Source organism: Cryptotermes secundus, unplaced genomic scaffold (assembly GCF_002891405.2).
Source record: "Cryptotermes secundus unplaced genomic scaffold, Csec_1.0 scaffold537, whole genome shotgun sequence".
NCBI classification, from domain to species: Eukaryota; Metazoa; Arthropoda; class Insecta; order Blattodea; family Kalotermitidae; genus Cryptotermes; species Cryptotermes secundus.
This window is the reverse complement of record NW_019740661.1, coordinates 2,382,949-2,395,911: the sequence shown is the minus strand read 5'-3', so window position 1 is coordinate 2,395,911 and position 12,963 is coordinate 2,382,949. Positions and strand designations below refer to the sequence as shown.

Here is a 12,963-nt window from a genome sequence, read left to right as displayed (position 1 = left end):
ATTTTCCTTAGCCCCTTCAACCATATCCTGGGATAGTACCACGATTATGTCACTACTGTTTCCTTCCAGATTCTTCCCAATTTATTATTCATCAGTTATCCTACCATTTGATGCTAAAGAGTCTAGTGATACTGACAGTAATCCATTACTGTTGTGTTTCTTGGCAGCCACTTAAATCCTAAATTGATCACTGTGCAGTGCCACAGCAGTAAATAATAAGACACTGGTCAACTGGAATATATACCCTTACATAAATATTTCAGCACAGTTTATTTTTAGAAAATCTAGTTGAAGAATATAGTCTTTCAGTAGTTACTGATATAAGAACACCTGTATTACTGCTGACCTGTGACCATAGTTCTGTAATGCAGGATGAGTCACTCAGAGCACATCTACCAAGATATCTACTCATGGAAGTTTTGTTTTAATTGGTGAATTATTGCATGATTTATAATAATTAATTTAAGGCCTCCTGCAAGTGAATCACACTGTACATGCTATATATTTACTGCAGCACATAGTCTTTTATCAGTGAAATGTTTTACAGGCATCCTGATGATGAAGGGTGTGGGGTAGTTGGTATGTCAGTCCAGGATTTTGAGAGCCGCAGGAAGCTACGCTCTCACAGCAATTCCAAGGCAGGTCTTCACTCTCCAAGTTCCACCTCAACCAAAAGCTTTGACCTCCAGATGGCAAACTGGAGAATGGAAAGCATTGTTCGAGATTCAGACTCTGGTAGTGATGATGAGTTCTTTGATTGTCAAGGTATGTATACTTAACAATATTCACAACAGTTTTGCTGCTTGTTCATTTTCTGTGGTGATATGAGTAATTTGTATACTTGCAATATTAGTTTTTGAACAGTTTAAGAAATTTGTAATGGAATATTAATAGGAGATGAAACTGTTCAGTAGAATATCTGGCTTTCAGTACAGGATATTCCAGTATGTGTGGAATATTAATGTGTTTGTAAAATAGAAGTAACTTAAATTTATGAGCTTTCCAGAATTGTCCTCTAAGATGACAAATTTGACACCAAATAACTGTTGGGCCAGATACAAAATCCTAGTTGAGGCCCAAGATTGTGATAATCAGTTGGATGGTCAAACCTGTTGCACACATCAGAGGTTGTAACAAAGTGGTCTGCAGCGTTATTAAAATTATGATTGACATGACAAATAATGTATTTGGAGAAAACTCAAGCCAAACATTATTTTGTATACCACAAACCTCAAATGGCTGTCCTGGGATTAAAACCATGTCTTCACAGTGAGAATCTGACATCTGACCACCATACCGTTGTCGTGGACACAGTCTGTAATGCATCTCATTCTAAAGAGTTGAATGCTAATGCATGGAAGTACAACAGTAACATATGGTACTGAATACTGATTATGGGAATGGCAGTGCTGCTGTGTAAAATCATGCATTTTGGTGCTTTGTTTCATGTGACATGAGGTGTGTATGCACATGCTTACATTGACATTTCTTTGTAATTTATATTCAGCTTAGCAGCAATAACAAGACTATTGAAGAGTTTCTCCTATAAGTTGGGAAAGAAGTAAATGCACATGAAAGTAAATGTATGAACATTACCCATGTTAAGTGGGCTCCATGTCACAATAGCATGGTGCATCCTTGGGTTGTGGTTACAGGAGAATGCATGGAGGATGTTTATGAAAGTAGTAAATAAGCAGTAATGCACAGCACATAAATAGCTGCCCTCCTGCTTGGAAGTTAGACAGGAGGTATTAAGTCTTCACTGCAAAAATACTGCTGTTACAAGATTTTGCACAGGATCTTGGGCTTGAGTAGATTCTTTTGAATGACCTGAGCAGCAGAAAATGGATGTGAGGTTTAGAACTTGAAGTGTAAGGAATCTGTAAATAGGTTAATTGAAAACAGTACCAAGGAAACTGTCAAGTTGTAGGTAAGATTTAGTGGAAGTGCAGGAAATCAGTTGGGAGAAGGGCGACAGTGAACGAGAACACAGTTATTCATTTTTCTGTAGAAATGAGAATATCAATCATCACTTAGGAACATACTGTTTACTACCTAAGGGAATCACATCTTCATCTTAGAAGGAAGAGTTTGTTAGTAAAAGGATATTATATACCCACATAATGCTGAGATCTAGTTGGTGTGATATTATTGTCTTGAATGCATATGCCCAGACTGAGGACGAGAATGATTTCTCAAAGGACAGTTTTATGAGGAATTAGATCATGTATTTTCTAGATTGCCAAAGAACCATATGAGAATGTTAGGATATTTTGGAGAAAAAGTAGAAAGAGAAGATATTTAATCTTCTAGAAATGCATCCTGTTACATTATCCTATAGAACTCTTCCTTTGGTTTCTGTCTCAACACAACTACTATCAAAATATCATCCACATCTCACTCTGTATAATGAGTTTATTGGTCGTAATAGTATGACAGGGCCAGAACATGTAGCGCATTGTCGTACTATTAAGACCAATGCACTGAAACATGTAGTTCATTTCATACTATTATGACCAGTAAATTCATATACCCAGTGAGGTGTGAATGACGTTCCAATAGTTGTTGTGTTGAGATGGAAACGAAATGAAGAAGGTATAGAAGATATTTACAGACCAGCAGTCACGAACTGTATTTACTCGCTTCATTTACACCATCACACAATTTACATCTTTTCATAATTTACTTATAAAGAGAAAGTTTTGGAAAAAAAGTGTCATGTGTAAAAAAGTCTGTGGCTGTGAACTGATCTGCTCTTCTATTATCTGGGCTACGATCCCCATGTGAATGTGTCCTCCCTACCCTTGCCTTTGTACTACCCACATCCCTTTCACCTGACCTGCCTGTGCTTCTCATGAGTACTGCATAGAAGGACCTGCAGTCAGGAAGTTGACTTGGAAATTCTGTCTAACTTCTGTTCCCAACCAGACAGTTGGTTCCCATGTCACTTAACAGGGTGAGTTATCTTGGGTTCCCTCAACCTGGGGTTTTACCTCGAAATGGGAAGGAATGCGCAGGCCTTTTTAAATTCATTAAATCTTTTGTATATTGATTGTTTTCTGCCTTTTAGTTATTATTGATTTTGATACTTGATTTAATAGATATATGCCCTGCTGTGAGATGAGTTATATTTATATACTTTATTTGTTAAAATTATACAGAAAAAATGAGAGTCTTCCACTTCTGTTTTCTGTCTCACCATATTTTCTAATGCCCCCCTCCCCCCTATTTGATCCACAGGTAACAGAATTATCATCAAAGATGGCATAAGCTGCTAAGGAAAGGGGCATGGGCAGTACGAAACTTAAATCTAATAATTTTACTTGCGAGTTTAGCTATTTTGAGCTTTTGGCTAATTATAAATGAATATTAATAATCAAGCATTTAATTTGCAACTTAGTGTACTGCCAATCCTCAGATTTATATCTTGTCAATTCAGTCATATGTGCCAAGTCTTCAGAAATAACTCTCATACCCTAAGATTTATGCTTCCTAAACTCTCACAGTACTGGCACAGGGATCTACCAGTGCCTGTATGCAGAAAACCCAACATGGTCAGTCAGGGTTGAAAGGAAAGAAGGGGAGGCACACTGAAAGAAGTCACAGTCATTGGCATCCATATGATTTTGCTGTTAGCACATGTGCTGTAGATGATATCAGTATAAGAGACTATCAAAATATGGTCAAGTACCGGGTTATCAGTCACCTTTCATATCTCATGTTCATTGGTAACTTGAGTGCAAAACGCAGACCATCAACTCTTACAATTTGCCTTAACACTGCACAAAAAGAGCATTGTTTTGATTAATAAGTTATGAACAAAATAAAAAAAAACGAAGTCAGGCATAAAATCATAATATAATAACCTGTATATATATATATTGTCACATGTTGGGTGTATAACGCGACAAATAACTTCACACTGTATTGGATATAGTGAATTTATTCCACCCGCCCTTACAATCACACAATTTACAATCTGACAATTACTGCCATTGGCAGTACCACAAATACTCCGACGAAAGATAGACAGCTATTGACTGGTCAACTGACTCACTGCTGGCTAAATCGTAACTCGTAACTGCTGCCTTGAGAACTGTCTTCGGCCTCTGTTACACTTTAAGTCTCGCTTGCCGCTCAGCCGGCTTTTATTCCGGTTGCTGTTGCCTGTTGCCCATGTCAACAGCGGCGTTGCGTGCCTCGTCACAGTAGGAAGCGGTGCCGCGTCATAGTGCGGGGGGGGGGCAGAGCACTGACTCACCTGCTACGTCTCCGTGGCCAGAGCTGCCACATCACTGCTGGGGAGGGAGGGGGTGTCCTCCATTGCGCAACACATCACACTATATACAATTAATAATTTTAAAATGTTTAAATATTGGGTATTTTGGGAACAACACAATAAATAGAAATGAGGTTCATAATTAAATTACATTATTGAACTGTGGAGATGTTTGTCATGTTTCAGTTGAGACAGGTTCCATCATTCTTTTTTATTTTAAGTTTACGATATTCTGCTGAACATCCCACATGTGGATGTTTTGGTTAATGATCCATTTGAATGTATTTCTGTGCAGAAATGTTATGTTAGAATGTCTCTCCATTTGATTTGTCTTTGCAATAGATGTGATTATTGATGTATGTTGATTTGCTTTGCAGATATTTTCCAGTTAATCGAGTAATACATAGTTAAACTAATGAATTGTGGTTGATGCAGTATATTTGAATAACTGTTTTGTATATTGTCAGGTGCATCATATTTTGTTTCACAAATTTCTATATATTATTGTAAAAGAACAAAAAACATATGCACATAGTCAGAATCATAAAATGAAATTTATGGGAAATTCAATGCAGACATGTATGTGATGCAATCCAAAAGTTCCCAAAATTTTGAATTTTGCACGCGAATGGTTAAGAGTACATCGAAATACCACTGTCTTCTCACACGCCCTTCTTGAATCAGCGTGGCAAGCAGCGTCTAGTAGAGTTGTTGGGTTTATTGTTGGTGAACGTATTTCCATTGTTGTGTTTCTGTGAGTTTGCAGTTTTGCGATTGCTAACCTGAGAGAGCAGAGTGTCCGTATAAAGTTTCTTTTTAAACTTGGGAAAACCTCTGCAGAAACACCCCAAATGTTGAAGCAAGCTTTTGGTGACAACAGTTTAGGCCAGACACAAACTTACAACTGGTATAAGCATTTCAAAAATTGCCCAACATCGACTGATGATGATGATTGTGTGGGACAACCATCAACTGGCACCACCCCAGAAAATGTCGTGAAAGTTAGGGATCTGATTCTGCAAAATCATAGACTGACCATCCAAGACCTCTGTAACGCCTTGAGACTAAGTTATGGTACATGTCAACAAATTTTGTCAGAGGAACTGAACATGAGGAGGATTGCATTGAAGTGTGTGCCACAACTGCTGCAAGATGAACAGAAGCAGCATCACTTGGAAGTCTGCAGGGAACTTCAACAACAGCTTCAAGATGATCCAGACTTTCTTTTGAAGTTCGTCCCTCCTGGTCAGAGAGTCAATAAAGAGATCTGTCGCGATGTTCTAAGGTGTTTGAGGGAGGACATGAGGAGAAAACGTCCAGAGAAGTGACGTGAAGTGAATGGGTACTCCGCCATGACAACGCACAACCACATACAGCTTACATTGTGCAGGGATTTTTGGCTAAAAACAAGATGGCAGCTGTTCCCCACCCACCGTACTCACCAGACTTAGCTCCATGCGACTTCTTTCTCTTCCCCAAGATGAAAATCAAGTTGAAGGGGCGAAGATTTGATACATTCGAAGAAATTCAAATGGAAACGCAGACAGTACTAAACATCCTAACAAAGAAAGACTCCAGGATGCATTTCAAAAGTGGCAGAAATGCTGGGATCGGTGTATGCGCTCCCAAGGGGACTACTTTGAAGGTGATGGTGCAGAATAAGATCCAGGTAAGATGTAATAGTTTTTATTAATATGTTTTGGGAACTTTTGGATTGCACCACGTAAATAATCAATGCATCATATTGTATTAAATTTTAAATTCCATTTCATAATTCTGATGTGGACAAGTTAGAAAGTAGAGTGCATTTTTTATAGGACAGTGTTTAAAGAACTGAAAGAAACATTTGTCTGTGTTGGTCAATTAATGAGGCAGTCATTAAGCAAGATGTTGGACCTCTCTCTTGTAGTAGGCATTTGTATAATTACAAGAACAAAATGATACGAAGTGACAAATAAAAGTATGTGAGAACTGGATTTGTGAAACATGCATATTTCCACTGTGTTTGTTTAAATGACATAAGTTGTAAATTACCATATTTCTGGAATGCTATTGAATGTGTCTGATGCCATGAGATTAGTCATGCAGAAACAGGCCCAGTTCTGTGTTCCTTCACTGTATTGTGAATCTGGCTTGTTTCTGTGCCTTGATAACCCTCCCACCACAATTTCATCAGAAAATGTGGGCAAGTAGTAACTTTAAACACTGCTTCTACTGACATAATGCCTAGTTGCTGTGGTAACAAGGTCACACTTTCTTCTTGTAGTGCATGATATATGTGTATGTTCCTTTCAGTAGCTGATTCTTGTTTTTCTTCTTTTCTCTTTATTTATATTCTTTTGTGGTCTTCACTCTTCACTCTGTGCCTTCCTTCTGTTCTGTGCGTGACAGCGGGGTTCATAATCCCTGTCATCAAGGGTAGGTATCAGTTATGTGAGCTGTCATAAGCTTTTATAGTGAGGGTGTTAACTGTAAAAGGAACAGCAAATGTGTTCATGTTGTTGGCAACTCTGTGCCTCCATTCTGTTCTGTGCATGTCAGCAGTGTTCATAATCCCTGTCATAAAGGGTAGGTATCAGTTATGTGAGCTGTCATATGCTATTATAGTGAGGTTGGTTTAACTGTAAAAGGAACAGAAAATGTGTACATGTTATTGGCAATAATTTGAAATAATTAATTATACTTTCTGTAAAAATTTGAGGAATATGGGTATGTTATAACTTGTCTTAATAGATGAAGAAGGTAAAGATTGCCAACAATGGACAGCTTAAAATATTTTCTATTTTTATTTTAGGTTTTCCCTGCTTGAGAAATATGAATATACATCACTTAAAATTACATTTCATTTTGGCATTTTGGAAAAACCCTAAAGAGGTGGCATGAAAATAGTAGGTCACATGGCCTAATACCTGGTAGGATGATAGTCATAATATTATTTTCATGACATATATCTTCTATTCTTTGGAGTTTAAAGTAGTGCTGTCCCCCCTTTTTTGTGGTAAGAAAAGTAACATTTGCTGTTCCCTTTTCTTCCAAAACCTCCAAAACAGTTCATAAATTTAGTTCTACACCTCCATGAGTAATTTTTATGAGTTATATGGATACATCTTTCTAATGGCAGATTTAATATCAGCCTAAAATATTTTTTGTGTGTAATTCAAAATCTGTTCCAAGTAGCCCTGTATCATTTGCAAATAACAGAAGAGATTCAATTTGAATGCATAGTCTCTGCAGCACTAAAAGCTGGAGATGGTCTGGTAAAGCACTGTGCTGCAGGTATTCCACATACATCCCGATGAAGGAAAGAAACAGTAAAAGTAAAGTAAAAAAATAAAACTGACCCTTTAACAGGCTGTGCAGGCCCATAGGATTGTGAGACGTTGAGGGTCCCGCATTGTCTAGACAATCGGCTGACAGATGGCGGTAAGGTTGTGAGCCTTATGTGCTGACCGCGCTTTACTCCCCAGGAAAATTATTTAATTAATTCCTGGTACTCATTTCTGTTAGAGGCTGAGTCGACCCCAGGGCCATGGAAAGAAACAGTGCTATATAAAATTCATGTTATGTAACAGAGGTCCTTTACTGTAATGGTAAACATTGAAACTTGTTCTAACACAAACCAAGAGGCGTGCCCATTTAAGAATGACTCCATGGAGCTGAGCCCTTCTTGAAAGCCACCAGTTGTGCTACTATTCAAGAATTTCTTAACATTTTATGGAACCTAAAAGTTCATTACCATGTTTACAAGAGCCCTCCACCAGTCTTTATCCTGAGCCAGGTCAATCCAGTCCATACCACCCCATCCTATCTCCTTTACATTTTGCATTATGTATAAAATCTTCATGCTTGTGTCACACTGCAAGTATCAGTCTGCAGCATTTGAGATACAAAAATGAAGGAGGAGCCAGTAATATTATTGTCTGGTATAGACTGTATTTGGAATGTGTTAAAATTCTGTCAGGTAGTTCTGTAGGGTCTTCTAAGTTTTAATTGACCACTGTGTAAAAGCCCTCTTCCCTCTTCCTGTAAAGGAAGCTTAATCCTTTTGGGAACAACATATGGTCAGTAGTGCTGACCCATTTTTTTGTCAAAAAATATTAGGAAGTCCTGCAGTGAATTTTTTCTTGGTAGTAATGAGGTCAATCAAAAATAAATTCCTTTCAGAGCATTGTATATTGCTTAAGCAAAATGCACTTGCAAAACATGTGTTTACAGTCACTATAGGTAACAGTATAACCTGACAGCACATCCTTTAGTTGTTTACTTCTAGTAAATGTTGGAAGTATGTGACATCACATAGTGTTGTATTGATGTCTGAAGATCTGAACTATCTGTTCACACAGAGGATGTTGGAGACACAACTTCTTTGGCAAAATGGAGTTCTTTGGATCTTTTGACTGAAGAAGACCTGGATGCCACATCCCCTTGTGTTGTTGTAGATAAACAAGGTCAGTTCTTGTAAATATGGTGATGTTATAACCAAAGTGCTAATGGTGTAATGTCTTATTGAAGCATGGAGACAACTTTACATTATCTGCCATACTGAACACAAATGTCATAGAAACGTATTCAGTAACTGTAACAGTAGGGCTGAAAATTCTGCTCTTTATTACTGTGTCCAGAATGAGTCTGATGGCATACTGTTCCTTTCTCTTTGGGGAACAGCTGGATTAGCTGGAAGGGGGGGGCATTGGTGCCAAGTTATGAGAGTGCATGGAGTTCTACCTTCATTCCCACTATATATATACCTTGTGTGATAATGGTTAGATAAAGAGGTAGCTAGCTTTACCATAAGAAAGATAACACCAAGCCATTCTATACATATTAAATGCTGGCTTTAAAATTATAGCATATAGTTCTTTCAAAAATGTGGTATTTAACTTGTAATGTGTATTTTTTCTTCTGCTGAGTTTGTTTGATGTATTGCAGCTGACAGCATCTTCTCGCAGACATTCTTACAGCGAGTCATAAGTGAAAGAAGTCGAATGATAGGTGGAGGAAACAGTGTGGATGTGTCATGTCCTGGCTCCCCAGTCATGACTCCTTTTCATCGCACAACATGCAGCACCACAGTGCTCATACTTGTGCTCCATGCTGGTAGTGTCTTGGGTGAGGGACTGATGTAATTAGAAAATTATGAAATATGGTTTTATGACTTAATGTTATATTGTTATGAATGAACATATCAATATAAGTAAAGTTTCATATTCATATCGAAATATATGAATTGAAGCCACAGGGCATAGTTAAATAAGACTATTCTCACCATTGTCCCTTATTGCTATAAGAATAAAGTGTTATTTAATATTTCTAACTATGGCTTTGACACAAAATAAATTTCTTCTTTGTGTCACTGTTGCAGATGCAAATGTAGACTTGACTGCAAAGAAGTCTGACATTACAACATTTCGTGGAGCCTTTGAATCTGTAATGCGGCAGCATTATCCTTCCATGGTTGGCCATATTGCCATCAGATTGGTCTCATGCCCATCAATTTGCACAGAGGGTCTAGGGATTCTATCTAGGTAAGAAAGATGACTGTATCAGAATTCAGTCTTACATAGTACTAATTCCATGGAGCAGCAGTCTTCTTAAGAAACAGATATTCTCTCACTTCTTCAAGCAATTCCCCACATATTATAAAACCTGAAGGTTCATTCCCATGTTAAGAACCCTGCCCTGGGCCAAGTGAATTATTAATTCTGTCTTTGACGAAATCTGTCAAGCATTTTCTTTCCTTAAGATTTTCTTACTAATACTTTGCTTACATTTCTTATCTCCCTCATGTGTGTTGTTATATTCTGTCCTGTGCTGCTTCATTTGATCATGCTAGTAATATTTAGAAAGAAGTGGACTGGATTTGTCTGTCTCAGCTCTTGTTAACACAGTAATGAACCTTCAGATTCTCTAAAAGGTAGGGAATTTTTATTAGTAGCTGAGTGACTATCATCTCAATAAGGGCTCTGCTTCAAGGAATCAGTGATATGTAAGATCAAATTACCATTAGGTGTACAATAGTAATCAAAATTTGATGGACAGAATTCTCCAATGTTTTCTGGTCCCTATCAGGTCATGATATGGCCTGGGTAGGGAGTGTGATATGAGAGAAATGGTGTTTCGTGTGTTTCAGCCTCAGCCCCTACAGCTTTGATGTGTCTCCATCATGTACAGATACCCCCCATGTGACACATGACTCCATCCCAATTGGGGCCATCCCTATATTTGCCAGCTCAACACCTGAGTATCAGGACGCTGTCTCCAGGATAATCAGTGGAGCTAACACAGTCTACCATGAATTCATCAAATCAGAGGAAGGACAGGGATTCAATGGACAAGTCTGTTTTGTNTATCAAGCAATTGTCAAAAAGGCTTATAATATATGACAATGTTTGTTTACATCATAACACAATTACTCTCTAGCACAATACACTCAAAATTATTATTTAAAATAAAAATATAAGATAAAAGTTTCCATCAAAAGTAACAGAATATTTTGGTCACTGTAGATATTAATACCACTAATCCTACTATACGTGTGTTTGTAGCATATCAGATTATACTGGATAATTATTGTTGCCATCATACCAAAATATTACACAAAGTGATTAGGATGCTGTTTTCTGATTTCCTAAAAGGATACCTAAATGCAAGTTCATACATTTCAGTGATGTTTCACCATGCAAAATTTCTTGACATTGTGTTGAATGAATGTAGCGTTGCTCACACCATGCAAGTTTGTATGTTAATATCATTGGAAGTTTGTATGATGTCCATACCAAACTTTACAAAAAATTTGTCAATTAGTGTCTGTCATTGAACTGAATAGAGCCAATAATGTTCATTTGGATGCATAAACTTTAATCTCTCTTTTGAATATTCTGTGAGTTCTTTACATAAAAAAAAAATTGATGCATAACAAGAAGTTCATGTCAGTCTGTCCTACCTCTCATGTAATATTAATTTTACCTCTTTAACATGGAACAAATTTCTTCATTCCAGGTGATGGTGTAGGTTCCATCTTAGGTTATGATGCTCTTTGTCGGTCCGTTCAGTACCAGTCTCGCCATGACAGTGAGAACAGCATTCTTGATACAGATGGTCTGCCTCCAGATGAGAAGGACATTGTGAAATCCATCCATAAGATCCAGTTGACAGATGGAAGTCAAGGAGCTGAGGGTGTACAGTTCAACACTGAGGGACTGTATCCCAACAAACATCTTGCAGCACCACCACCCCGGAGAAGATCTTCTTCAACAAGGTGAGTTTCCCTTTATGTTCTGTAACATATCACCACCACCACTGCCACCACCAGTGGCCAAGGTATTCCTGAGAAGATTCTACCAGACTCATCTGGTTTTCAATTCTTTGGATTTCTGGATTTCACAGCAATAATTTTTTCAAAGCAAAATCATCAGATTTGTATCCAACGCCCAACCCAGAGGATCAGGGCTCTATATCTATGTCCCCGAGTGACAGGGTGCCCCAGTTATACCCCCATATATTGACTATAAAATATGTGTACTGGTGAAAATTGTAGAAATGTTTTGGACTTAAGAGCACTGCATTCTTTTCTTTCCTTGCAAAAGTGACAATTTTTGCAAAATTCTGTTAAAAACAGCTTTATGCATTAGTTTAACTCTTCCTGTTTTTTATACTATATACTGGGAACTTGAGATTTTTTGCTACATGTTGCTTCTTATATATGTTCTTCGAATGTCCTCATGCCCCTTCATGTTGTGTACAGTATTTTCCATGATCTTCACCTGTTTACATTGCTCTTATTCATTTCTTGTAAGAGATTCTACATAGCAATAGGTGGCTTTTTGTTCTACTTGACCTGCGTTAACACATTGCGGACCAGTTGTTTAAATATTTAAATCACCCTGGGGACCGGGGTTTTTAAGCCTAGCACCCTAACTTGTGCACTGTTCACTTTAAAAATTAATATAAAGTCTCCTAATTAATTTTATGAACTAAAATTTTTGGATAACACTTACCAGAGCTCCTAGAAGTGCTTGCGCATGTGATATCTGTGGAAACATTCCCCTTTGTGAAGAGGCATCACGCAGAAGTTGCAGATGTACGCAGTCCTACTCTTCTTCTTGTGGACTGCGCACACATGGCACTGCCTAGAAGGGTACTTCTTCTTGCAATGTTCACTCTTCACAATTCTCACGAGGGTATGTTTCCGCATATCACCCGAGAGTCATCCAGGGGGGTCCACATGAGGCCTCCGGCGGGTGCGAACAGATGGCCCCGGCTGCACTACATCTGTGTCTGACGCAGGTACTGCCGCCACCGTGAGGTCAGTAGCCCAAGCTTTTGCCAAGTTCAACAGAAATGCTTTGTATTTCAAAGTAGAATTTCTGTTCACCTTTTTGAAAACCGAAAATGAATTGAAAAGTGCACAATTTATAAGCCACAGTGCAACTTTCTTCGTCCATTTTACTGTTTTACTAGGAAGGGAATAATAGGCCAAGTACTGGTCGGCCCTATCAGCTCCCTTCATGAACATATTATACTCGGAAATACAAAGAGGCTTCCAAGTACTGGTCGGCCCTATCAGCTCCCTTCATGAACATATTATACTCGGAAATACAAAGAGGCTTACTATAGGATTCTGACGATGGAGTATAACGCACTGATATGTTGGGTTTTTGGACTTTATCCATTGTCCTGGTGCG

At 38.1% G+C, this 12,963-nt stretch overlaps 1 protein-coding gene across 10 annotated transcripts in view; it reads left to right on the top strand.

Moving 5' to 3' along the window:
* LOC111872496 (protein retinal degeneration B) overlaps nucleotides 1–12,963 on the top strand; it is a 159,934-nt gene that overhangs the window by 106,139 nt on the left and 40,832 nt on the right. For 8 of the 10 annotated variants that reach the window (XR_002844233.2, XM_023866470.2, XM_033754731.1 and 5 more), the window contains 7 exons: nucleotides 548–765; nucleotides 6,671–6,697; nucleotides 8,623–8,727; nucleotides 9,209–9,388; nucleotides 9,642–9,804; nucleotides 10,410–10,625; nucleotides 11,277–11,537. Coding sequence is in view for 9 of the 10 variants with exons in the window: in XM_023866470.2 (XP_023722238.1) it covers nucleotides 548–765; nucleotides 6,671–6,697; nucleotides 8,623–8,727; nucleotides 9,209–9,388; nucleotides 9,642–9,804; nucleotides 10,410–10,625; nucleotides 11,277–11,537 (1,170 nt within the window). In the remaining variant the exon portion in view is untranslated. The remainder of the gene's footprint in view (nucleotides 1–547; nucleotides 766–6,670; nucleotides 6,698–8,622; nucleotides 8,728–9,208; nucleotides 9,389–9,641; nucleotides 9,805–10,409; nucleotides 10,626–11,276; nucleotides 11,538–12,963) is intronic. The other 2 variants (XM_023866474.2, XM_023866476.2) reach the window with 1 other exon arrangement.